This window comes from Oreochromis aureus, linkage group 12 (assembly GCF_013358895.1).
Source record: "Oreochromis aureus strain Israel breed Guangdong linkage group 12, ZZ_aureus, whole genome shotgun sequence".
In the NCBI taxonomy this organism is placed as follows: domain Eukaryota; kingdom Metazoa; phylum Chordata; class Actinopteri; order Cichliformes; family Cichlidae; genus Oreochromis; species Oreochromis aureus.
The window spans coordinates 32,193,373-32,217,363 of record NC_052953.1 but is presented as its reverse complement, the minus strand read 5'-3'; the positions used below and the strand labels follow the sequence as shown (position 1 = coordinate 32,217,363).

General features: G+C 41.8%; 2 protein-coding genes across 2 annotated transcripts in view; one reads left to right on the top strand and one right to left on the bottom strand.

The window, feature by feature from the left end:
• Positions 1–1,439: 1,439 nt before the first annotated feature.
• On the bottom strand, positions 1,440–18,773 carry ift81 (intraflagellar transport 81 homolog). Its single transcript, XM_031742835.2, has 18 exons — positions 18,334–18,773; positions 18,085–18,188; positions 17,245–17,425; positions 17,069–17,158; positions 15,298–15,363; positions 14,886–14,996; positions 13,411–13,495; positions 12,757–12,920; positions 12,584–12,679; positions 11,598–11,744; positions 6,870–7,019; positions 5,748–5,876; positions 4,148–4,237; positions 3,401–3,487; positions 3,197–3,268; positions 2,920–3,005; positions 2,662–2,707; positions 1,440–2,140 (listed from the first exon to the last, which is right to left on the bottom strand). Exons 1-18 carry the CDS (start codon positions 18,475–18,477, stop codon positions 1,958–1,960), a joined length of 2,031 nt encoding a protein of 676 aa, XP_031598695.1. The 5' UTR covers positions 18,478–18,773; the 3' UTR covers positions 1,440–1,957.
• A 984-nt stretch (positions 18,774–19,757) lies between these two features.
• The window catches only part of si:dkey-91m11.5 (PH_BCR_vertebrate and RhoGAP_Bcr domain-containing protein), a 31,227-nt gene continuing 26,993 nt past the window's right edge, over positions 19,758–23,991 (top strand). Inside the window, exon 1 of the mRNA XM_031742789.2 lies at positions 19,758–21,399. Coding sequence (XP_031598649.1) covers positions 20,052–21,399 — 1,348 coding nt within the window. The 5' untranslated portion in view covers positions 19,758–20,051. The remainder of the gene's footprint in view (positions 21,400–23,991) is intronic.

The following is a 23,991-nucleotide window of genomic DNA, read 5'->3' as shown; positions in this document are numbered from 1 at the left end:
CAGGTGACACTGTTATAATGGTGTGACACGTGACGTGCTGGAGATATCAGTTGGCATTATACGGCTGACAATTATTCCTTAAGATACCCTTCCGCCGTTTCATGAATATCCAAGTTGAAACAGAGGAATATATATATATATATATATATATATATATATATATAGGACTTCTTTTATTTTTCTAGGGATAGGTTTAACAACTTGTTCAAAAACAAGTCGAGAATAGACATTACAATAAAAACACAACAGACATTTATTATAATATTTTGAGAGAAACATTACATTTCAAGGAGATTTCTGCAGCAGCAAAGGTGGTGGTTTTGCTTTGCTTTTTAAAACTTTTTTTAAGCATCGGCGATTATATACATGTCCTCTCAATGTTCTTCTCATTCAACGCTGAACACGGGGCAGCCCTGATGGTCCTGTATTAATAAAAATATATAAACAGGTAATACGAGGGGACGAGCAAGATCTAAAGACTGAAAGTAAAGACGCCTTTTGGATATTTTTCAGTTACGTCTTAAGTAAATATTACCACAGTTTCACAAATATGATATTTAATTACCTAAAAAAATCATTCCCCACACCTTTTTAGTTTTTATTAACTACAATAATCTTGCAATGCTCTGTCCAAATGTGCTTATACAGCTTTATAGGCAGCTTCATGCAGACAGAATGAAGGCATCCAAATACAAAAAGCTCATTGCTCGTTTAATGTATCACCGCTTCAATTAGAGAAAAAAAAAGGATGGAATTGAGATTGTTTTAGAAAATTGGAACATTTATTTACACCAGCTGGTAGCAGAGACATACCAATACCACAAAATAATAACCTTTAAAGTCAAAGGTATTTGCAAAACAAAGGTCCAATTTTCTGTAAAGGTGTAAAAGGATCCCCCGCCCTCCTCTGCGGTCTTCAGAGGGTAGTACTGTCAGATGTTTTACAGGACTGGCGTGCATCATCTGTTAACATGTCTTAATAAGGTCCCAAGAAGCACAAGGTGTTGTAACAACAATAACATGGCACCAGCCAGCTGGACATCAAGCAGCCTTTTACAAAGCACACTTGATCCGTTTGGCACAAGGGCCACTAACATTGGCTGTCAACAGCAGATTAAGTTTCTGTGGGAGAGGGGGAGGTTGAGACCCTGAAACATCCATGAAGACATTTGCTGGGAATGAGTGTCACACTCAAAAGTGAGCGGGCAGTGTGTCGTGTTACCGGCTAAAAAAGATATTAATCTTAAGCATCCAAATAATACAAGTTTTTGCCTTCAGATATGATGCAAAATTGATTCATGGTGAAAAAACAAAACAGAACAAATGAAGGCAATGAAGCTGGACAGACCAACTGCTCTTTTAAACTCCAACAGTCTACATAACTTTCCTAATTTACATTCATACTTTTCTCTCTGTCACAATGAAAACATGAGTCAAAATCATTATTAAATATATTTAATAGAAATACACAGAAAATATTAACAACTATCTTGAAATACGGATCCATTACAGTATTCCACAAGCAGAATATTTTGACTGTTTCAATGCAGTGGGGGCTCCCAGTGAATTCCAAAACTGGAATCTCAACCCATGCTCAAGGTCATGGTTGGCAGTGCCATTGGCAGTGCCAATAATAGTTGACTGTGGCCACATCCCAAGAGCACCACTTTGTATGCTGTTATCTTTGGACACTCTGATTGAAAGGAGTCTCCTGTGGGCCAGAGAAAGTGAAAACCCCTGTGCCGCTGCACGTGTTCTTTAAGTTGGCGATTCAAAAGCATCTTGAACCATGCCACCTCTTTAGGTTAGTGGTTTGGTTCTAAAGTTCCAAGTGAAACAACAGCTGAGTATAAAGAGAACAGAGAGATGAGGAAAATTAAGCCCGTGACAGAACGATGACAGAAACTCTGTTATGAGAACTCAGTGGGATCACAGCCCATCATTCCTAGATGACTCCTCACAGCACCAGCCTGTCCTCCCCTCCCTCCTGGATGATCTGACCGATAGACTCCCGGTTCTTTGCCCTTATAAAGCACTGCCTCTTGCACTCCATCAGCTGCTCTAGGTCACGCCACATCTTCACCTGCTCCATGTTGGCGCTGTGGCTCTCCCTCACCATCTTCTGTTCCTCTCGCAACTTCTGCAGACCACACGTGAAAAGAGATATTGGTGAAAAGTACCCAGCGCAGGCTCCGTTTGCTCAAAATTAAATGAACCCCAACATGATCACATTTGTGCCAACCTGGTGCAAACAAAGGTATGTTAAATCTGTCTCGTTATGATATTCTACTGTCCTCTGAAGACCTGAGATAAAAACAACTGGCATTTATTTGAAAATAGAATTCAGATTAGATACTATATATCTTAATATAACCTCAACTCAGCAAACTAGATGTATATTTATGGCATTTCTAGAGAATTCTATAAGGAATAAGCTCGCACTTTTATAGGGTAATACATAGAATTTACTTTTTGTTTTGTGTCTTGATGTGAATGTTCAGGTGTATCCATTACTTTACTTCCAAACCAAACTCTGTGAAACCTCCTTGGCTAACCTGTGTGTCCTCAGATCATGTTCTTGACAGAATAAAGGAATATGTTCAAGTATTGACCCGTCCTAGCATCTGCTGGGTCAGCACTCGCTCAGCACACTTTTCTCACCTTGCCAAGTAACTCCTGTTCGGAAATATTCTTCATGTACACTTCCCTACAGTGAACAAGAGAAAGATTAGCAACATGCGTGGGACAGCCATTTCTCAAGGTGATTTCACCCCACGTATTAAAAATAAAGGTGTGTCATCACAACAGCAAGGAAACAGTGGCAGTAGATTAACTAGCTTTAATGTAATGAGAGCCTGCTGAAGTAAAAAAGGCCATTCATCTCGCAAGCAGCTGGCTGGCCTGGCTCAGCAGGCTCACCTGATGGCTTTCTTCTTCTCTTGCGGATCAGGGGACACGTAGGCCTTCATCTCCTCAGCTGCCCTCTGTATTTGCATCTCAAGGATCTGCCGAGGACAGAGAGGCAGAGATCCGAGTTTACAGTTTGTCCCAGTGGGTGCTTGTGGGGGCAGGTGGCTTACAAAATGCTGCAGCATTGTATGCACTCCTGTTTCTAATTTGGCTTGAAAACAGCGATAAGAGTGCACAGTCTTTGGTCCTGCTTTAAGTAACTACTGTATCTTTTCAAAATACTTGCCTCTGACATGGTGTTGATATAATGGTATCGGTTTTCCTTCTGTGCCATCTCATCTCTCAATGCTTTCACCTCCTGTGATTTAAAAAGAGAAGATGGAGGTTCTTATATAACCATGCTAAAGATCAAACATGTAATAACACACTGGAGAAAAAAAAGCATGAAAACTGCTGTGCACATGAAATTTTTGCACTATAATAATTATACCTGCTCCAGTTTTGATCTGTTGCTCTCCAAACCAACAGCGCAGCTTTCGTACTGTGCCTTCTTTTCTTCATACTCTTGGCCTAACTCCTATGAAGAACCCAAGCAGGACACACCGGAACAGAAAAGCAAACCCATTACTAGACAGTCAGAACTGAGACAGATGCACTATTATCAACACTCGTGTCCCGCTCACAGCACCGTTTAATGTCAACAAAAGATCCCAGCTGTAGTTTTAGCACTTTAACTTCTTACAGAGTCTATTTATGTCTTCCTGTTGCAGCTCTTCATTAACAGACGTGACCCATTGAGATGTAAGAGCAATTCTGGGCACACATGTAGGAAAATTAAATCCTCTGCTCTAGCTCAGGGATGCAGGATGCTTTCCCATCATACATTTATTTATGGACTATGTAAATTACTCCTAATGGATCTTGTCCATGGTAGCATAATATACAAATGAACTTCTACTTGTTTGCAGAGACAGAATTAGGACCCACCGAAGATATTTTGGAGCATGAATTACCCACTCTTTCTGAAAGTTATACTCCGTAGTGAAAAATCCGTACAAAATTCTTGCCAGGATCCTTTTCCTGACAGGCTGGGTGTTAAAGAGGGATGCTGTTTTGTCATGTGAGCTGAAGGTCCTTGTTTCAGTGTGGTCAGGAGGCCAACTGTCTTTACAAACAACGTTTGATGTGCCGTGAGGTTTCTTTGAAGTTCTCGTTTAATAATTCAGATGATGCTCACCTGACTCTGCTGTCTCAGCGACCTCAGTTCTTTAATAATTGGTGCTAGCGCAGACTTCTTCTCCACTATCATTGAGTTTAACTTCTTCACCTGCAAAAAACACAAGATAACGGCACACACTGCATTAAGAATAAAAACAAAACAACACAAAAAAGGAGTCCTACAATAATCACACACACGTACCCTTGTATGCATTCAGAGTCTTGAGAGTAAACAGCAGGTAATACGACTGTGATGAAGTTAGACAGCATTGTCAACCAGATCCAGCAAATCAGATCAACATTTGGAGAAAGTGCCTGTAGCGTGTGTGTAAGTAGGTAAGTATTGATTGAAACATTCCAGATTTCAGTTTTATGGGTTTGAAATGCCATTTTTAAATTTCAGTGTAACAGCGTCCTTTCAGCATGGATCCAGGTATATTTGATATCATCATTAATGAGCAATCTTACAGTCTGCAGAAGTACACACGCTACCGAATTCTTAAAAAAACATCACAACTGATGTCCTGGGCTTCCACACAAAAGGATGATGATGGAAGTTATGAACTAGTATTCTTGTTGTAACTGCCCATTACTGATAACAATAAAATCCCACTTTCAGCTTTAATTAAATATCCCGAGCATCAACACAGAGGTTATTATTTGCTAACTTGTGCTGAAATTTCAGTTGGCTGTAGTTATTTTAGACTTTCATAAACTCCCTAAAGGCCAAACTCCAGGGAAAGTGCAGATAAATAAATGGTGGCTAAATAAATAGTTCAAATCATGGACTGTGTGTGTGTGTGCATGCTGGTTCACTGTCCAGCTCAGGACAGGATCATAAATTCCACCTTTTCCCTGCTGTGGGAAAACAAAATGTGGGCGGTAAAAGAAGAAAAAAAAAAAGTCTATTACAAATTACAGTGAGCCTGTATCCACAATACGAGGGCCCTAAAACTGAATCAGCTAAATGGGCTTCATTCAATTAAACTGTAAAACTGGTGCTTTTCTTTTCAATGGCATATCATACTCTCCCACACACACACACACACACACACACACACACACACACACACACACACACACACACACACACACACACACACACACACAGTTAAAGTTAAAGTTATGCTTTAACTGACAACACTGGAGACAATCATGTCATTTAAGTTCACTTTATCATCAATGCTAACAGTATTTGTTGGCACATGTGCAATAAGCCTTTTACGCCTATGGTGGATACTGCATGCTTGTCGGGGTTCTGTCTGTAACTGTGTTGGCTACGTCTGAATGAAGATGTGAAGAACATTAAATTGGACCTGCTCTGCTTTTCCTTATTTTCTGTCATAAATACAATGTTCCAATGGTGGATGCTCATATGAGCATCCACCATGGCTAAAAGTTCAAATAATGAGGTCTGTATGTGTACAAGTAACCCATGTCAATCAAAAGCTCAGCGTGCAGACTGCATTAAACACTCAGTTGTTTCTACTCCTGGCTTTGTATGAACTCACTGAGAACAGACTAAATAATCAGTAATCAGTATGTATCTATAGTAACTACTAAGCCTACAGTAAGTCAAATAGCACTTCAGAGTTAAAAAAAACAAAAAGTATAGTCACCATTTCAGACATGTCATCCAGAGTGCGGCCCTTCTTCTCATCTAGCTCACTCTTGATGGCAGAAACCCTCTCCAGCTCTTCCTGAGTATCACTGTAGCCAGAGATACCCTTCTCAGCCTCCACGGTTTGCTTTAAAACACAGCACAAATAGTCAGATATTGTTTTTTGATGATTAGGAATATTGTCTTTGATTTCAGACATACCACCCAAATTCCCCCAATTGTTGGGATTCTGCATAAAACAAATGAATACAAAACGCAGCAATTTGAAAATCTCATAAATCCATATCAACATTTAATAGGTTTTAATACTCCATTTTGAATAAAATGTGGGTTTATGAGATTTGCAAGTCACTGCATTCTGTGTTCATTTACAATTTATACATTTCATGGAACTGGGGCTGAATATTGCTCCACGTAAAATTAACATTAACAGGGTGTCTGTTATTTGATCTCTATAATGCATTAGGAGGTATGATGCTTAAAAAAGGGGGGGGGGGCTCATATGCAAGACATTTTTCCAACCAGAAATGTGATCAGAAGGAAAACGTCCATTGCTTTATCAAATCCTTGTGTGGGATGCAGACAGAGGAAGAGCAGCAGATGGAACCGTCAGAAATAGTAGCTCAGCCTGCGTCAGAGAGCCCATCAACAAGTCAGGTGCTGGGACCACACAAAGGTGTGAAGCCCTTTCTAGGAAGCTTCTACCACTTCACTGCTAGCAGAGAGTATGTGAATGGGGGGATCAAGTGAAAACAACACATTTGGACTGGCAGTATGACGAAGGGGGAGGAGGTGGGGCAGTTATTGTATGAATATGACGGTTCAGAGAGGACAGCAGGAGCAGTTAGGAAGATTTCTCTGGTCCAGGTCCAAATGCTTAATATTAAATTATTACTGAAGGGTTTCTTTAATGAGACTTCCCTTGTGCTCTGTTTATTTAAGTATATCACGGTAAGCCTATGTGGGATTTACTATTGACTTTCCTTATGGTTTGTGCTGTAGCATCACAATAGTCTTCAGAAAGTAAAGTAAAGATGTGGATCCCAGTCCTTCCTCTGCTTTATTGTAAAGAAATGAATGATTCTGCTTCTCTCACGTGAAATTCAAAATCAGGAATTACCAGTTTCTGCTGGACAGCATCATGTCTCTGCTTGAGAATCTCCTCTGTGCGCTGCACGACTCCATAATCTGCTTTCAGCTCAGCGATTTCCTGGCGTTTCTTCTTGTATACTGTTCCCTTGCTGCGGAGTTTCGCCACTAATCGTTTCATCTTAGAAGAACAATGAAACAGAATTCGGCATTAGTCACAAATGCGAAAGAACACATTATGGACATGCCTGGAAGTCCTGGATAAACACATTTGGGCAGAAGCATATTATTGCTTTTTGGGTTTCCTGGTGGTGCAGTAAATAATACTGGGATTAAAACCAGCTGACAGAATGTAAAGGAAAGAGGCCAGTCAGTGCCTTTCTACTGTATGTGTTATTTGTGTGTTCTCCCAGTGACTGCATGGGTTCTCTCCAGGTACTCCGGCCTACTCCCACAGTCCAAAGACATGCTTGTTTGCTTAATTAGTGAATCTGAATTAGCTGTAGCTGTGAACAAGATCATTTAGTGTTACTCAAAGGTTGCATGAAAATACCCAGCAGCTCTATATTCAATATCCTTTGTCCAATATGTCCACCATCCCTCCTCTACACATGCCCAAACCATCCCTGCCTTACCTCTCTGACTGTCTCCAAACAACTCAACCTGACTGTACCTCTGATGTGTTCATTTCTAGTACTTCCCTCGCTTCCATCAAAGATTTTAGCATCAACTCTGGCACTTACAGCTCTGCCTCCTGTCTTTTTTTCCAGTGCCACCATCTGCTAACATTAAATCATAGCAGGTGTCACTGCCGTCTTGTAAACCTCCCTTTCACTCTCACTGCTATCCTAATGTCAAATGTCACCTCTGATACTCGTCCCCAGCCACCCTGCCTGCACTCTCCTTCACCTCTCTTGTGAGCTGCTGATCCCAGATCCCAGATATGTGAACTCAACTAACTTTACTACCTCTACTTGCTACTTCACCTTTCCACCTGCCATGTATCAATTCTGTCTTACTAATACCGACTTTCATTCCTCTTCTCTCTAGATCATACATCCAGGAAAGAAGACAAATTTCCTTGTTATCTTTCCACACCAAATATCTTCTTGGTAGTTTTCCTCACCAATTCATCTGGTAACTCTTCACTACTTTCTAGAGCCTGTCTCAAATCCTGCCTGAACTTTGGCTCAACATTCTTCCTTCTTCGGCTTCCACCATTTAATATTTGCCTCTGGCTTCACTTGCTTCTTCTTCTTGATGTGATCCTACAGACTCAGATTCTCCCTGGACCCCACCTTGCAGTCTCCTAACTCTTTCATACTGTACCTTCTGCATAGAATATAGTCCATCTGCATGCACCTCCTCCACTCATTTACATCACCTCTTAAAGTATGTGATCACCACAGTTTTACCATTTGTCTTTCTGCATTTCTATCCTTAATACCATCCCAACCCAACAGCTCCCCCTCACCTCTGTCCTTTATCTACAAGTCCACTGAAGTCTCCTCCAAACACCACTCCCTCCCCTCTCTGCCACTTCCTTTCCCTCTTCTACCTAATATTCAATTTGTTGGGCACACACACTAACAACATTCATCATCACCCCTTCAATTTCAAGCTTCAAGCTCATCATCCTATCTGAGACTCTCTTCACCTCCACAACACTATTCACTTACTCTTCGTGCAAGCTCACCCTTGCTCATTTCTCTTCATATCTACATTATGGTGGAACAGCTTGAGTACATCTCTAATGCTTCTGACCTTGTTTCCCTGTAAGTAGTCTCCTGCACAATACATCCACCTTCCTTTTTTCCCATCATGTCAGCCAGGTCTCTCCCTCTACCAATCATAATCCCTACATTTAAGGTCCCTATTCACACCCCCACACTCGTGCCTTTCCTTCTCTCACTACCTCCGAACACGCTTCCCCTCTCCTCTGCCTTTGTCATCGGCCAACAGTAGCACAGTTTCCACTGGCACACTGCTGGCCAACAGTACTGGAGGTGGTTGTTGTTGACCTGGGGCCCCGACCGATCCGGTATGGAAGTCTCGCTCTTGATGACCTGCCTGTTTGATTTGGCAAAGATTTTACGTCACCTGCACTTCCTCATGCGACCCTCCCCATTTATCTAATGTAAATATTGATTACAGGTCATTCAAAATAACAAGACACATACATTTTGATATTACTGATGGTTCTGTGAAGCACATTAAAACCTGCTGTAACAAAGAAAGTGTAAAGTTCATATGGAAAGTGCAATGAAAGAGGCCTAAACACAGTTTATATTTGGAGGCATGGTGTCCGGCACAGCTGTGATACTATGAAAGGCTACAGGAGAAGACAATGGCTTGAGCCAGGGGAGGGAAGGGATTAGAGAACAGCAGCGGCTGCAGGAGGAGGCCTGGAGGCCATGCTATGATCTGAAAGAGTCACCCGATCCTTTGAGAGTCACAGCCAGCTATGTGCAGCAAACAGCTTCATCTGACAGAATAACTGCTTTAAGTGGATGCTCACTTACTCCCCACCCCAAATGTCTGCTGGGACACACTGAAACTCCTCCACAATGAAGAGCAGCTATAAATGAACACGGACACAGAAGAACAGCCCCAGAAATCACAGAATGTGCTTCATGTGGATCAATGCGTGTGTTTGTGTGCACATTTATTCTTTGTGTATTTTCGGACGTCAAGGGCAGACGTGACTGCAAGAGGAATTAACACAGCAGAATTATACTGCATAGTGTTCCTGACACTGTATCCCCAAAACAACTGCTGTTAAAATGGACGGCGGCTCATTCGACAGTACACCCACACACATGCAGACCAGTTAACAAAACCCTCAACTGTGCAGTGTATGCTCCAAATAACTGCACGTGGGACAAACAGCAGGAAATCAAAATAAATCCACATTATTTGTAGTTTTTTTTAAAAAAAAGCGTTAGCCAGATTTGCGACTGAAGTAAGACTAAATTTAACCAGAGTGACGAGGATGCTGGATAAAATGGTTTCTTGTTACTTTCCAACCAATGACGAACAGATGCAGTCATCCCCCCTCAGAGAGACCCTGCAGTTGGTGGGCGGCATGTGATGACACGTAATGGTCAGAATGGAAAATACCTCTGATAAAGTGATCATCTCCACTGCGGCTGATAGCCCGAAACTACAGGAGGAGTCTGATAAGCCGCGTTTGACAAAACATTTTCCATTCACTTCATTCATGTGTCGTCTCAAGGGCCTCTTTGTTTCTACAAACAGCTCTCTAATTTCAGTTAAAGAGTCTCAAATTGATTGTAATACACTGTCATGACTAATGTAAAATATAATAGCGTGCCTCATACTTCACTGTTTCTAACTATATTTCTTCCAGTGGTGGAGAGTTTGTGTCTATTTTTTGTGTAACCAAACACGTCCATTTGTCACATTTGTTTAAAATAATGATGCAATATAATAACGTATTTTACTATTAATGCAGTTATGCTTAAGGTGATTAAAAAAGCTGTGTAAGAAATCAGAGCTAAACATATTCATCACATTTTCCACATCAGCAACTTCATGCATTCCCTTGCCAACGCAGTGCATGCAGCTTGTTCTGTGGTTCAAAAGGCTGCCATATAAAAATGTGTTCCCTCAGCTGAGAATCTGCATCTCTCTAACAGTATGCTCCCAGGAAAAGAATTTGCAAAAGTGCCGCGTTTCCATTTTACATTAAACAGAAACTCTGCGAGGTCTGTTGTGTTTTCATCATATGCTACAGTATCGCCTCTTTTCCACTAACACAATGTCAGTGCAGAGGTGTTTTGGCCTGGCTGCCTTAGGGGGAACAGCCTGGATTTCAACAGGTTTCAGGGTTCATCACTACATGCTTTTACTGGTTGTGCTAACAATTTGGGGATGAAAATCACAGTGTACAAAATCTTTTTTTGTTTTTGTTTTTAGGGATCCAACTTTGGGCCCAGCAATATTGCTATGCTGTGCTGGTGTCAGCTTTAGGAAACCATGGAAACTAATTCTAGAAAATTAAGCTCTGTTGGTCCCAGTGCAGCTCTCATTCATTAGCATCTCTCTGCTCTTTCAGAGCAGTCCCTGTCACCTCTGTAACTTTAAATTTGGTCTACTGGCCAGCTGAGAAGTGATTACTCAAGTCTTTTTTGATTCAAGCGCCAGATTTTGTTTAAGTTTATTCTATGTTAAGTTCACTTCTACTGATCAGCATGACAGCTCAGAGTAAACCATACCATGTGTCTGAAAGGACAAGGAGTACATCTTGTCATGGGATATAAATAGAGAGCAAAGTCTCTATACCCAAAGACTGCTCAAGGTTTTTTTTGTCCAGCTGACTTGAATTAGGAGACTGATTACACTAAAGATTAAGAAAAAGGCCAACTTTCAGGAAGTTTGTCCAGTACAATCCTTGTTCTGGACATTCTCTCTTTTGTGTTCTATTTATGACTGTGCATGGGAATGTGGGGGAGAGTAGGGAAAAGGGATAAGTAACATTAGACAGTGAGCCTGTCTGTGTTTGGATAAGAACAAAAATAGCCTCTTGTGTTTTCTGTGGATTGCAAATCTTCTAGCACTTTCTTTGATAAAGCTGGAGATGATAGCGGTTACCTCGAGCACACAGACAGTGTCCTGTTTCTAAAAACTCCTTTTTTGTGGAGCCAAAAAAACAAAACAAAAAACACACGTACACACACACAAAAGAATCCTCAGCAAATATTGCAGTGATTTGTGAGTGTGTGAACCGGCAGTGTACCTCATCACCACGAATGACCTCTTCCCCATCTGAGCCTTGTGTCTGGTTTGTCCTCTGCCTCAGCTCCCTCTCTGCCGCAGCCAGCTCCTCCCTTGCTTCCTGAAGCTCCTCTGCCTTTGACTCCTTCCTTCGAGCGATGATGGAGGCCTACAAGGGTCAGGTTATAGACATAAACAAACACGATAAATCCATGGAAAATATGAGAAAATGAAAGAGCTGAAAAAAATACAACATTTTTCCTATGACATACACTGAGAACAGAATAAAGATCGCTAGTGTTCAGTCGTTGACCTTTCAAATGAAAAATATCTTTCTGTCTCTTCCTCTTATCCTAAGAACAGATGGACAAAGGGATGAATGATTGCACAATATACATCTTTAGAGTGAAAAACCTTAAGAATTTGAATTTTCTGAAATAAACACAGGGTCACAGTAAGACGTTTTGCATTCAGACCTGTCCTTTGGTCTCTTTGCATGTTCTACACACACTTATGTAAGCTCCATTTGCTCAGCAATCTATCTTTCCTCCAACTCTGTTATGAATATAGTTCTATGAGTCCCTTTTGTGGATTCTGAAAGGTCTCTGTTCCATAAACATCGAAAATTTCAATTTGTATGGTGTGTGCAGTAAGTAAGTACTTGTGCAGACATGCCCCCTTTATCATAGCACAAATTGCACATCCTGGATTCCTCTCCTTGTGTCTCTTACCATAGATGTGAGCGGAAGAGGCAATTAACAAAATGAGACATTGCTCCCCCCGAGCCTCATTTTAAAGTAATTAAATATGATGTTTGGCATAACTGTATCAAAACTTGTTTGGTTATTGCTTGGCTACAACTTCATATTATGATCTCAGAAGTAAAAGTGTTCTTAACATGAATTACATTAAGGTTCCTTTTAACCTGTGGGAAAAAATGTAGCTGATTAAAGAGTCAAAACTAGACAGAACAATGAATACGACTGAAAGAATGAACACAGTCAGCACCTGCTGTCTGTACAGGGAGAGTTTGTCATCCATGGGGTCATATCTCATCATCCTCTTCTCAATTAGCTGGTTTATCTGAGAATCTGCTTCTTTAATCTGTGAAAGAGTAAATTAAAAGACATTTAGAATCTTGAAGGAACACAAGCATAATACCACACCCTGGTCCTCCAGACCTTGTCCTCCAGCTCCTGGAGGTCAGCCTGGCCCATCGCAGGCTCTGATGCCACCTTCTGCAGGAACTGCACGGTACGCCTCATGCCCTCCAGCTCCTTGGGAAGCTTCTCAGAGACCATGTAGGAGTTGATCTTGATCTCCTCTTCGAGTCGCTTCATTAAGCCTGAATGAAGGGGACAAAGAGACCAATCTTTTCTTTAAGCTATTTCAAACCTCTTTCAGGCATTCAGTGCCTAAAAACAAGACTATATGGTAAAACAAAGTATTCTGCCAAAATGTTATTGTAGAAAGACAAGCGCTTACTAAATGTATACTAAACATCAGCAGCCCCATTTAGCGTTCCTAAAAAATTTGTAGCGCTTCTGATTATTGACTTTAATTGTGCAGGTCTATCTCAGTCTGCACTGCAGTCGTTTTAGAAACTGCAAATGTGTAAATCTCTCATTTGGCTAAAGACGCCAACAGCAGTTGAGAACAAAAGGCGACAATTTCAACATCAGATAAGCTCTATTAGAGCACTTCAAAGATCAGCATAATCAGAGGGTCTCAGCAGATGAAAGCCCGTTAGCAGAGAGACACCCGCATCACACTCTGTTGTGACCTTGCATCCACCCATCCAGCTGTATGCATCTAGCAGGGACATGGCTACTCACTCTCTGGATTGGCATCTGCTGCAGCTTGCCGCAAATCCTTCAACTGCTGCTCTGATCTCAGCCGCCTCTGCTCAGCCTGAAACAGCTGAACACACAAAAACAGTCACAGATACAGGCACTGTCAGGAAATCAGAGCACTATTTTCATACGAAATCATCTTCCTGTTTTCTGCATTGATGTGCCAGTTTTCAGTCTATAAAATATCTAGAAACAATGAACGTGAAAATAAAAACAAGACTTTAACATGTGTTAGTCAGCCTGAGGCAGCAGTCATGGATGTGTTTGATGGCGATGAGACTGTGTGCCAACTGTTTGCAATGCTGTATCGTATTTTTGTGCTGTTGTGAACGTCTTATGTTAAATGCTAAACTCTGACAAATGCCACATGTACTGCAATACAAACACTAAATTAAATCTGAAATTATTTAAACAATAAAAACTAAACAAAACCAAACTGAAAATAGAAAACTTACTCAGTTAAGTAAGTCCTTCTAGAATCTAGTTTTGCCACCTGGCAGTCACACTGCAAATCCTCTGAGCACCTATTTGGGCAGTTATTTTAAAGCATTAAACTATAGACATAACACTCATTTTATATCATTTGTTGCATACAGCTCACTGTGTGGGAGGGACCAGTGAAACTCCTCTGTTTTGTCAGTGTATAGAAGACAGAAATCTGTCACCTCAACTAAAAAAAGGCTTAAATTTAAGAAATAATTATATAAAATTACAGTAAAAGTTCTGGTAGCTCATTGCCCAGAATATCCTTAAATTATAATTATTTGTTAATGTACAGAAAATATCCTTGTTCTGTTTTGTCGTTATTTCTCTATTAGTTAATGACATTGGTGTAGTATGAATGGTCATGGGTGAGGGCTTCATCAGCAGGAAAAGCTGTAAAACTTACAAACACACACAAAATTTATGCCCTCCTTTACAGTGTTCAAAGCCAGCCTGGACTCTTTGGTGGGCTGATTCTGTGTGACAACGCTCACTAAACACTAACAGAAATAGTCACAGACAGATAATTATTATAGAATCAACAGCCAAAAGTGATAAAAAGGTGCTTACAAAGGTTGCCCAAAATGGCCCAAGATAAGGTTTCCAAAAGCTTTTTCCCAAGAAATTATATTTCTACGATCATTGTTGTTCTTACAGAATTCCTACACAGATTTCAGTTCAGTTTTTTTCTTGTGATGTATCAGCCAAAACTAAACTGAAATGAAAACAAAAAAGTAAAACAAACAATAAAAACTCTGTGAGCAGAAAACTCCACATTAAATCCAAACCCAGATTTTGCCAGACAGTTTTTTTTTTTTTTAACTCCATCCAGCAAGAAAGGAGAAGCAAAAGACAGTGAGAAAAGGCAGTGAGCATAACCACAAACTTGTTTAACTTGACTGTCATGACTTGCTAAAATATACTGTCATGAACAAAAGCGCTGATAAATGACACAAGTAATCCCAAGTATTTACCTGATTCTTTTGCTCTTGCTTCTGGTGAGTCAGCGCCTCCTCCCTCTCCTTCTCCACCCGCAGCTGCCTGGCCTGCTCCAGCATCCGCTGATGGTTAGACACCGACTCCACCTAGTGGAAAGAAAACACCATTCAGTGCTGCGGCAGTCATCGGAGGGTCAGCAAAAATAACTGCGAATCTCTGACAGAGTCAGGTTTCATCTTTTAACAGGGCCTGTAAGTAAGACCTAGAAATTCAGCACCTCATTACTTCTAGCCTTGTTAAGCAGCCTTGCAGCCTGTCACATCCCTGTCAGGTTTATTAGAGGAGCTGATAATATATGTTTGAGGTCATGTTTTCATTCCACAGTCAATTCTAAAGCCTTCCAAGCATTGCAGGAGTACCGCAGCCTCCCAGAGCAGTCTGCCTTACCCTCTTCTTCAGCCTCTCCACACGTTTGATGAGCTGGTCTTTCTCTTCCTCCATGGCACTAATGTCCTGTTATTGCAGAAAAGATCAATTAATGTCATGAATATCAGTTAAGCTTATGAAAAAGTTCTGTATTATTTATTACACAACAAATATAAATGAAAATCAATATGTGAGTTTCATACTGACGAAAGACTATAATCAGTAACTTCTAACAAGCAGTGTAGTTAGAAGCAGTAAAGAGTAGTAAAGTGTAGTAAAGAGTAAAGTGTGACTACAGTGTGAAAAAGTGTTTGCATCCTTCCTGATTTTCTAGTGTTTTGCATATTTTTCACACTTACATGTTTCAGGTCAAACACATTTTAACATTAGACAAAGATAACCAGAGTAAATAGAAAATGCAGTTTTTTAACGATGATTTCATTGATTAAGGGAGAAAAGTGTTTCAGACTTACCTGGTCCTGTGTGGAAAAGTAATTGCCCCTCATGTTAAATCAAGAATTAACTCTGATAAACCACATTTTTGGAAATCTGTGTTCAGTTTCACTTAACACAGTCAGGACTGATTACTGACAGACCTGTAGAATGAAGAAATTATTTAAATAGAACCAGTCTGACGGCTGAAGCAGGCACAAATATCTTAAAAAACAACACATCATGCCACGATCTAAAGAAACACCTGAGAAACAAAGTCACTGCCATCTATCAGTCTGGAAAAGGTTACAAAACAATTTCTAATGCTTTGGGACTCCAGAGAACCACAGTGAGAACCATTAGATACAAATGAAAGAAATCTGGAACAGTGACAAACCTTCCCAAGAGTCACCGGCCTACCAAAAGGACTCCAAGGACACATCGATGACTCATGCAGGTGGTCACAAAAGAACCCAGAAGAACTTTAAGAACCACAGCCTTCACAGTCTCAGTTAAGGTCAGAGTTCATGATTCAACAATAAGAAAGAGACTGGGCAAAAATGGCACGCATGGGAGAGTTTAAGGAGAAAACAATTGCTGACCAAAAAGAATAAAGGCTCGTGTCACATTTTCTAAAAGAACTACGAAAGTAAAAAGGTACATCATACCAACAGTAAAACCTGGAGGTGGTATTGTGATGGTTTGGGCTGTTTTGCTGCCTCAGAACCTGGAAGACTTGCAGTACTAAATGGAACTATGAATTCTGCCGTCTACCAAAACATCTCAAAGGAGAATGACGGGCATTTGTTCGTAACCTCAAGCTGAAGTGCCCTTGGATTTGCAGCAGGACAATAATCCAAATCACACCAACAAGTCCACCTCTGAATGGTTTAAGAAAAAAAACAACAATTTTGAAGTGGCTTAGTCAAAGACCTGACCTGAACCCGATTGAGATGCCTTGAAAAGGAAGTTCATGGTCAAAAACCCTCCAGTTTCACTGAGTTACAACAATTCTGCAAAGAGGAGTGGGCCAAAATTCCTCCACAGAGCTGCAGACTCATTGCCAGTTATCGCAAACACTTGATTGCAGTTGTTGCTGCCAAGGGTGGCCCAACCAGTTATAAGGCTTAGGGGGAATCACTTTTTCACACAGGGCCATCCAGGTTTGGATTTTTTTCCCCTTAATAATAAACACCTTCATTTAGAAACTGCATTTTGCGTTTACGTGTGTTATCTTTGTCTGAATATTTAAATTTGTTTGATGATCTGAAACATTTAAGTGTGACGAACATACAAAAAATAAATAAATAAAAAAATCAGGAAGGGAGCAAACACTTTTTCACATCACTGTATTTGTTACCCTTCTTATTTCTGCTGTGGAGAAGCCCGAAGTCCTCAGCTGCTCACACTCCTTATGATAAGTCTTAAATCCTTCCACCAGCTCTTCATACTGTCAACACACATAATTTACCTTTTTATTAAAATAGCAGTTCCAGTAATGCAGGAGTGGTATGTATCTTTAATATGGTGACAAACCTGGTGATAAGTGTCATTGATGATATCATCCTGCAGAAAATCTGCAGGCACCTCGAGCTTAACAAGAAAACGAGCCAAGTAAGCCCTCTTCTTCAGCTCAGGGACTCTCTGCAGCAGCCAGTGGAGGATTGGGTGAATCACAGGTTTGCTGCCAGTCACCAGACCCTGTCTGAAGCTGCTTCTGCAGGGAGGGATGAAGGAGGAGAGCTGATTCAAACTGCAGAAGGTGAATGGTAAAACACGGAAGATCCACTGCTGCGTTTCACTGGTAGTGAGATGATTACAAGATTTAAGGTACTTTATTTATGTGAATTCACTGTAAACAGTGAAAACTAAGGAAAAGGTGAAAAAATGGGAGCTCTATGAATGATGCACATGTCAAACTTAATTTTGTCAATTTAATTTAATTTGATTTATACAGTGCTAGTTCACAGCAACCATCATTTTATGGTGTTTTGTACCATAAGCTAACAACCCTACGATATTAAAGAGAAAAGCAGAACAGCCCCACAGTCCTCTGTGAGCAAGCAATTGAAGAGTGGAAAGAGATGAAAGGATTGCTCAGTACACCACGATGGTTCAGGCTCACCTGATCCAGCCCTCACTATACAAGCTTTAACAATAAGTAAAATTTGGAGCCTAATCTACAAAGTCAAGAGGGTGCGCGTCTCCCAGAGTTACCCTGAAACTGTTTTATGTTATAGATGTTGAATTAAAAAAACAAACTAACAAAACACTTTGAGTGAAACAAGAAAGATCGTACAAAGACAATTCGTCAACATTATAAACATCAGAATTAGATAAGGGGAAATTTAGCTGAAAGTGTCTGCAGATACTTACACATCAGAAATGTTGCCAGGAGGTTTGTATTTCAGCATCCCCAGCAAAGCACATATTCTCTTCACAGTCTGTTCAGGCATTTCTTCACGGATGTCTATGGCTTGCTATAATGATAAACATCAGTAAGAGGCGTCCCACGTTATTTCTATGAACACCACACATAATCACTCGGTGTTCAACCTTAAAAACAGTGTAATTAACTTTAGCGTCTAGTGTTGGTAAAAGTATCTGATAAAAATATGCGTTCACCTTTGGGTCGATTTCAGCCAGAACGTCGTTTAAAATCTGCAACAGCTGCATCGGTTCAAGCGAGTCAAACGTGATTAGATTGAAGTTCTTCTTGAATGGCTCCCCGTTCAGCTGTTCGACGATGAATTTCAACTGTTCGCTCATCTTGGAAAAGTGGGATTTGATGCACTCAGTGGCTCTTCTTTACTTGATTAGCCAGCTAACGCTAACGTAACTACGCTATCTGACGTCGACTAAGTTAGCTTAGCTCGCAAACCCGTAAAATAATTATTTAAAATCTTGCTGGTTGCGCTAGGAAATCACTATTCAGAAATTATAACAACAATTGTAAATCGTCTTACAGAAGTTTTAAGCAGCTAGTTCATTAGCAGAAGGAAAGGCAACGGTTACTGTGGAAACCATACAGACGGCGTCGCTGATTGGTTGCTAACCGGAAGTCGCTCTTACGGTCCGTTCAAGAGTTGTGTTTAGCTAACCAAAAATATAGTTTTGGTTCAACGGACAAAACACTGGCGGTATAAAAGTATTCTACAATCACTGGTTAGAGGAGTAAATGAAGAAAACCTCAGTCTAATGTCATTCACGATCGAAATATATGAGCGCAATGCCATATGTAAACCCTTTGCCTGAGGTGAACATATCAAATAAGTTCAATTCCCCAAGCTAAAGTGAATAAAAACGCAATTTTCTTGAATATGTAGTGAAAATCAAGTTTTAAATTTAATTCCCGTGAGAATAGGAAGTGTGGTACGGACAGAAGAACCGTAACTGCAACACAATGTTTAGACAGTCCTTAAATTTGAAAAATCTGTCCGGTGTGAACCTGAACGCATCAACTTAAACATTTGAGCCGCCAGGAGGCGACATTTCCACATGTTACCTGTATTTTAGTTCTCTACACGCTGAACTTTGGTCGGATTAGCCCTAGTTTTCAGAACATAACTGAAAGGACAACTGTGCAGTGTTGCAAAATATCACGCCAGGAGCTGGGTGGGAAAGAAGGAAAGATTAGTGTGTTTCTCAAAAAGAGGTCAGGCTGTATTTGCGCTAACACAAAGTTTTGTGAACCTCGTTTTTTCTTCATCTAACTGAAATTCTGCACACAACATCACAAAATCCTCATCATGTGGGGCAAGCAGGGTTTCTTACTTTGAAAGTGTCAGTTTGTCCCCTTTTATTAGACCACATATTTCGCAATAGCTGTGCTGTCATGCTAGTTTTCATTTCCTGGTGGATTCCTATTTTTCAGCTGTATCCGTTTGTACCTGGAGACAGTTTGGGGTTAAGAAAAAGCAGTTCAGAAAACCAGTAGTGTTCATTTTGATGTGTTTGCGGTTTAAATCACATCTCTGACTTAGCCCCGCCTCTCTCAGCTGCGACTGACAGAGAGGCAAAACACCAGAGCTGCAGGACTCAGTCTGACACCAAGCACAGAGGAAGGCAGAGGATCTCCAGAGAACAGCGCAGGAACGAGATCAAGTTGGAGAAAAGCATAACCTCGCACTTTGTTGGACTTTGTTAAACGGAGTAAAGCGGATTTGATTCTCGTGATTGTGAGTAAAGACTGTAAAGTATGTTTTATTTCCCTTTAAAGTGGATTACTCTGAGAAACACCTTGAACTCGTAGCACGATGGAAGCTGTTGGTTGGAAAGAGTCAAGTCGAGCTTTGGAAATGCTTCTGCTGGTAGCTTATTGAACAGTTTGTGTCAGAGTAATAATGGTGGAGCCAGCTGGGTTTGTGGAGGCATGGAGAGCGCAGTTCCCTGAGTCTGATCCCCCTAGCATGGAGCTCAGCTCACTGGGGGATATTGAGCAGGAGTTGGACAAATGCAAGTCATCTATCAAGCACCTGGAGAAGGAAGTAAACAAGGAGCGCTTTCGCATGATCTACCTGCAGACTCTGCTCGCAAAGGAGAGGAAGTCTTACGATGGGCAGAGATGGGGGTTTAAAAGGATGGCAGAGACAAATGATGAAGACAGCCAGAGGTCCAGCATAGATGAGGCAGGAGCAGAGGACCAGCAGCACAAGTACAGGGGGGCTGGTAAGACAGTCAAGTGCAAACCTCATGCAGACACAGAGATGGATTGTGCCACCGACAGCAAACAGAAGGGTGGCGTGTCACCTGTCCACCAAGACTCTGAGCTTCCTGATTTCCCAGTAGGTCCGGGCTCGGTGGCAGCTCTGAGATCCAACTTTGAGCGCATCAGGAGGGCCAACTCCCACACAGCGGGAGATTGCAGGGGGCTGTCAGTGACTGGAGGCCAAGAGAAACCCTTCTACGTAAACATGGAGTACCATCAAGAGCGAGGGCTGGTCAGAGTCAACGACAGGGAGGTCTCAGACAAGATCAGCAGCCTGGGCTCTCAAGCCATGCAGATGGAACGAAAGAGGTCCTTGCATTCACTCCCAGGGAACCTGTCAGCCGCCACCGGGGACATCAGCAAGGCCGTTCAGAGAGGCAGATCCGCCGAGGGCAACGGCAGCTACAACGGGTCATATGAAGACTCCGAGGTCAGCCCACACCCCCTAAAAGAAGGCGAGGGGCGCTGCTCTATAGGGAAATCTGAGCGGCAGCCGGTGGAGTGCCACGCTTACACCAGCGTGTACGTTGGGGGGATGATGGGTGATGGGGATATGCGAGTCATCCACATCAGGGACCACGGCACAGATGAGGACGTGCACCTCACCTGGCCAAGGCGCTCCTACTCTCCAGGGAGCTTTGACGACGTGGGAGGTGGCTACACGCCAGACTGCAGCTCCAACGAGAACCTGACCTCCAGCGAAGAGGACTTCTCCTCAAGCCAGTCCAGCCAGGTGTCTCCCAGCCCCACCACCTATCAGATGTACAGGGAGAAAAGCCGTTCACCCTCCCAGCACTCCCAGCAGTCCTTCGACAGCAGCAGCCCGCCCACACCTCTGTCTCAGATTCGCCTGAAGCAGCAGGGAATGATTTCTGACACCTCCATCATTGGACTCCGCAAGGCGAGCCACATCTGGCCCAGTGATGGAGACTCCACCACGTCCAGCAGGACCTCTCATGACAACAGCATTCAAGGAGATCTAGGTAGGTCTGTAATACACTAATGTGGATGTGGTCTCATACTTAAATTAAGTCTGATGCATGAAGATGATACACATCCAAAGCCCGCTCTAATCCCTCTCTGAAACATGTCTGTCTGCCCTGGGTGGCCCAGATCCCGAATAACTCAGTGATGTGTAAAATGCACCTGCAATCACTCAAATAAAGTCTCAACATTCTGTGCCTGATACACTAAATCCGTCCTAAAACGTTTTCATAACCCAGAGGACTTTTCAGCAGCCTTACTTATCTTTTGTGATAAAAGTGGCCTTAAAAAAAGGAGGCTAGGTTTAATGAAGATTCATCTTCTTTTGTTAAGGAGAGCTTTATTTCCTCCTCCTCACAGCCATCATCCATACTGGTCGGCTCTGTTAGGCGCGATCATCAGCTGCCATCAGGCTGTTTGTGAGCAAACTGTGGCCCTCGTGTGCAGATCCCGAACAGCAGTCCCTTTGCACTTCTTTGAGCAGGGCTTTCTTTACCCTTTTGTAAGCAGGCCTGCCCTCTCCTTTTCACCCCTCTCCGCTCTTTCCCCCGCTGAGTGCTGCAGTACTCTCGCAGAGATGCTCTGGCTGAGACAGCATCTGCCCCCCGGGGTTTCCCGGTCACTCAGCCCTATCCACCCTGAGTGTTTTTGTGTCAGCACGCATCAACGTTGTTGTCCTTAGTGTGGCGTAATTAACTTAAAGGGGTTTGTCTAGCGTGATAAATTTAGGGCGGTTCTTTGTTACGGGTGGCGGGTTGGAAAAAAGCCCTGACAACTCGCTCAACGAGGAGGATCGAGGGGGCTTTAAGTGTGTCATGTAGCTTCCAATCAAAACGCCCGCCATCGGTGTTTCCTGTTGTTATGCTCCAGCATAATAGGAGAATCACTCACTGAGCAGCAGTATTGACATGTTAACAATATAACATTGTTAGGAGGGATAAGGAGAGTGGTTGGGGTAACTTGGTAATTCCAAGGACAGAAGGGCAGGTGGGAGCATTTGTCATAATAAAAGACACACAAGGACACACATCATTGCTGGTTGAGGCCAGATCCTCACCCAAGACGGATTGGGAAGCAGAGTGCTTGTTGGAGGATTGGAGTTAAAAAACTGTGTGTCTCTATCCCCCCCCAAAAAAGAAGTGTTATCCACTCAGGGTCAGATTAAGCAGATGAGCAGAGTAGTGTGTTTTTGTTACATAAGGTGATTCGGTCCAAAGCTCTTTGACAAAAAGCATGTGACAAGTGAGCAGATAGTCTGTGATATAATCAGCATGAAGTGAGAGCCAGCACGCCACTCGGATGACTGAAATGCATAAATCCATTCGATCTGGGTATGCATCATTCCACCGTCGTGCCATGTGTCGCTTAGTCCTGTAAGCATATTGTCAGGATGGCTGTCTCTGGTCATTTTTTAAAGTCATAGCTGCTACATTTATCTATACAATGGCAAATCAATACTCATTAAAGCTGCAATAAAGCAATTTAGTATCGCGTGAGTCAAAAAAAAAAAAAACAAACATAAGTGATGCAGTAAAAACTGATGCAGTAGTGGCTGGGGTAGCCTCCAATTCCCATAATGCACCTGTAATCATTTTCTTGTTATATCCTTTTTTGTCAGATAAAAATGCCCTTGTCATTCAGGGGCTGTGACTGTAGCAGTGTAGGCAGGGGCAAAGTGCATCGTCCCTGTGCACCTCACACAATCAGTGTGCCTGCCAGGCCAGTCACAAAGGCCTAAAGACTGGTTGGTGACTGCCTGGCAAACACTGCTTGCTAGGGAAACATTAGTATTCCCAGGCCGGTTGCGAGTTGGTGCTGGAAGTTGCTGTGAAGTCAACTGCAAAGCCCCAGTCAAGCAAACTGCGACGAGCAAATAGCTCCTGTGGATAAAGTGTAAGAGTTGTTGGAGTGTCCAAAAGAAGTTGAGATCAAGTGGCAGCTTTCTGGCTAAAAATGAAGCCAATGAAGACATTTATTAGCAAAATGCTAGCTTGTTAAAGGTTTCCCAATAAGAAAAAATAAATAACATACATGTTTATTTTAATTTGGAAATATTATTGGTATTTTATTTTTGGAATAAAAAAAAATATTTTTTTTGTCAAGAAGCAGTTAAGCTCCTGTACCTCTGTGGATAACCTAGCTAACCAAGCTAGCTAGCCTACACTGCTAATTTGGCATTCCACTTTGTCATCCAAATATGAAAAAAAACAAGATGTGATGGCCAAAATGCTATATCTGAAGCTTTAAAACAGTAGTTCACAAACGAGTGATGGCAAAGTGGCTGCTTCCATCTTTTCTTTACAGTCTGTGTTCAAGGCTCACTACTAGTTTTTCCAGGTACCTCCAAATATTGCTCCTTTCCCTACTGTGTAGGTGTCACACTGTGTCAGCTCTTGTCACAGGCCTGAACAGCAACGTTATTGTAGTTAATTAAAAAAACTCAAACTAGGTGTAAGAAATCTCTAAAACTAAACTGAACCGAAAGCAAAAACTTCACTTAATTAAATAAAAACTAATTAGAAAGTCCAAACCTTTGTAACTACTATGCCAAATAGTGCATCCCATGACCAGTCAACTGACCTTTTGTGTGT

What these genes read in the sequence shown, in the direction of transcription:
- ift81 (XM_031742835.2), bottom strand. Translation starts at nt 18,477, where the DNA reads ATGAGCGAACAGTTGAAATTCATCGTCGAACAGCTGAACGGGGAGCCA. An exon ending in TGGCTGAAATCGACCCAAAG is followed by an intron (nt 18,189 to 18,333) that starts GTGAACGCATAT and finishes TTATCATTATAG; the next exon opens with CAAGCCATAGACATCCGTGA. An exon ending in TGGAGAGGCTGAAGAAGAGG is followed by an intron (nt 14,997 to 15,297) that starts GTAAGGCAGACT and finishes TCTTTCCACTAG; the next exon opens with GTGGAGTCGGTGTCTAACCA.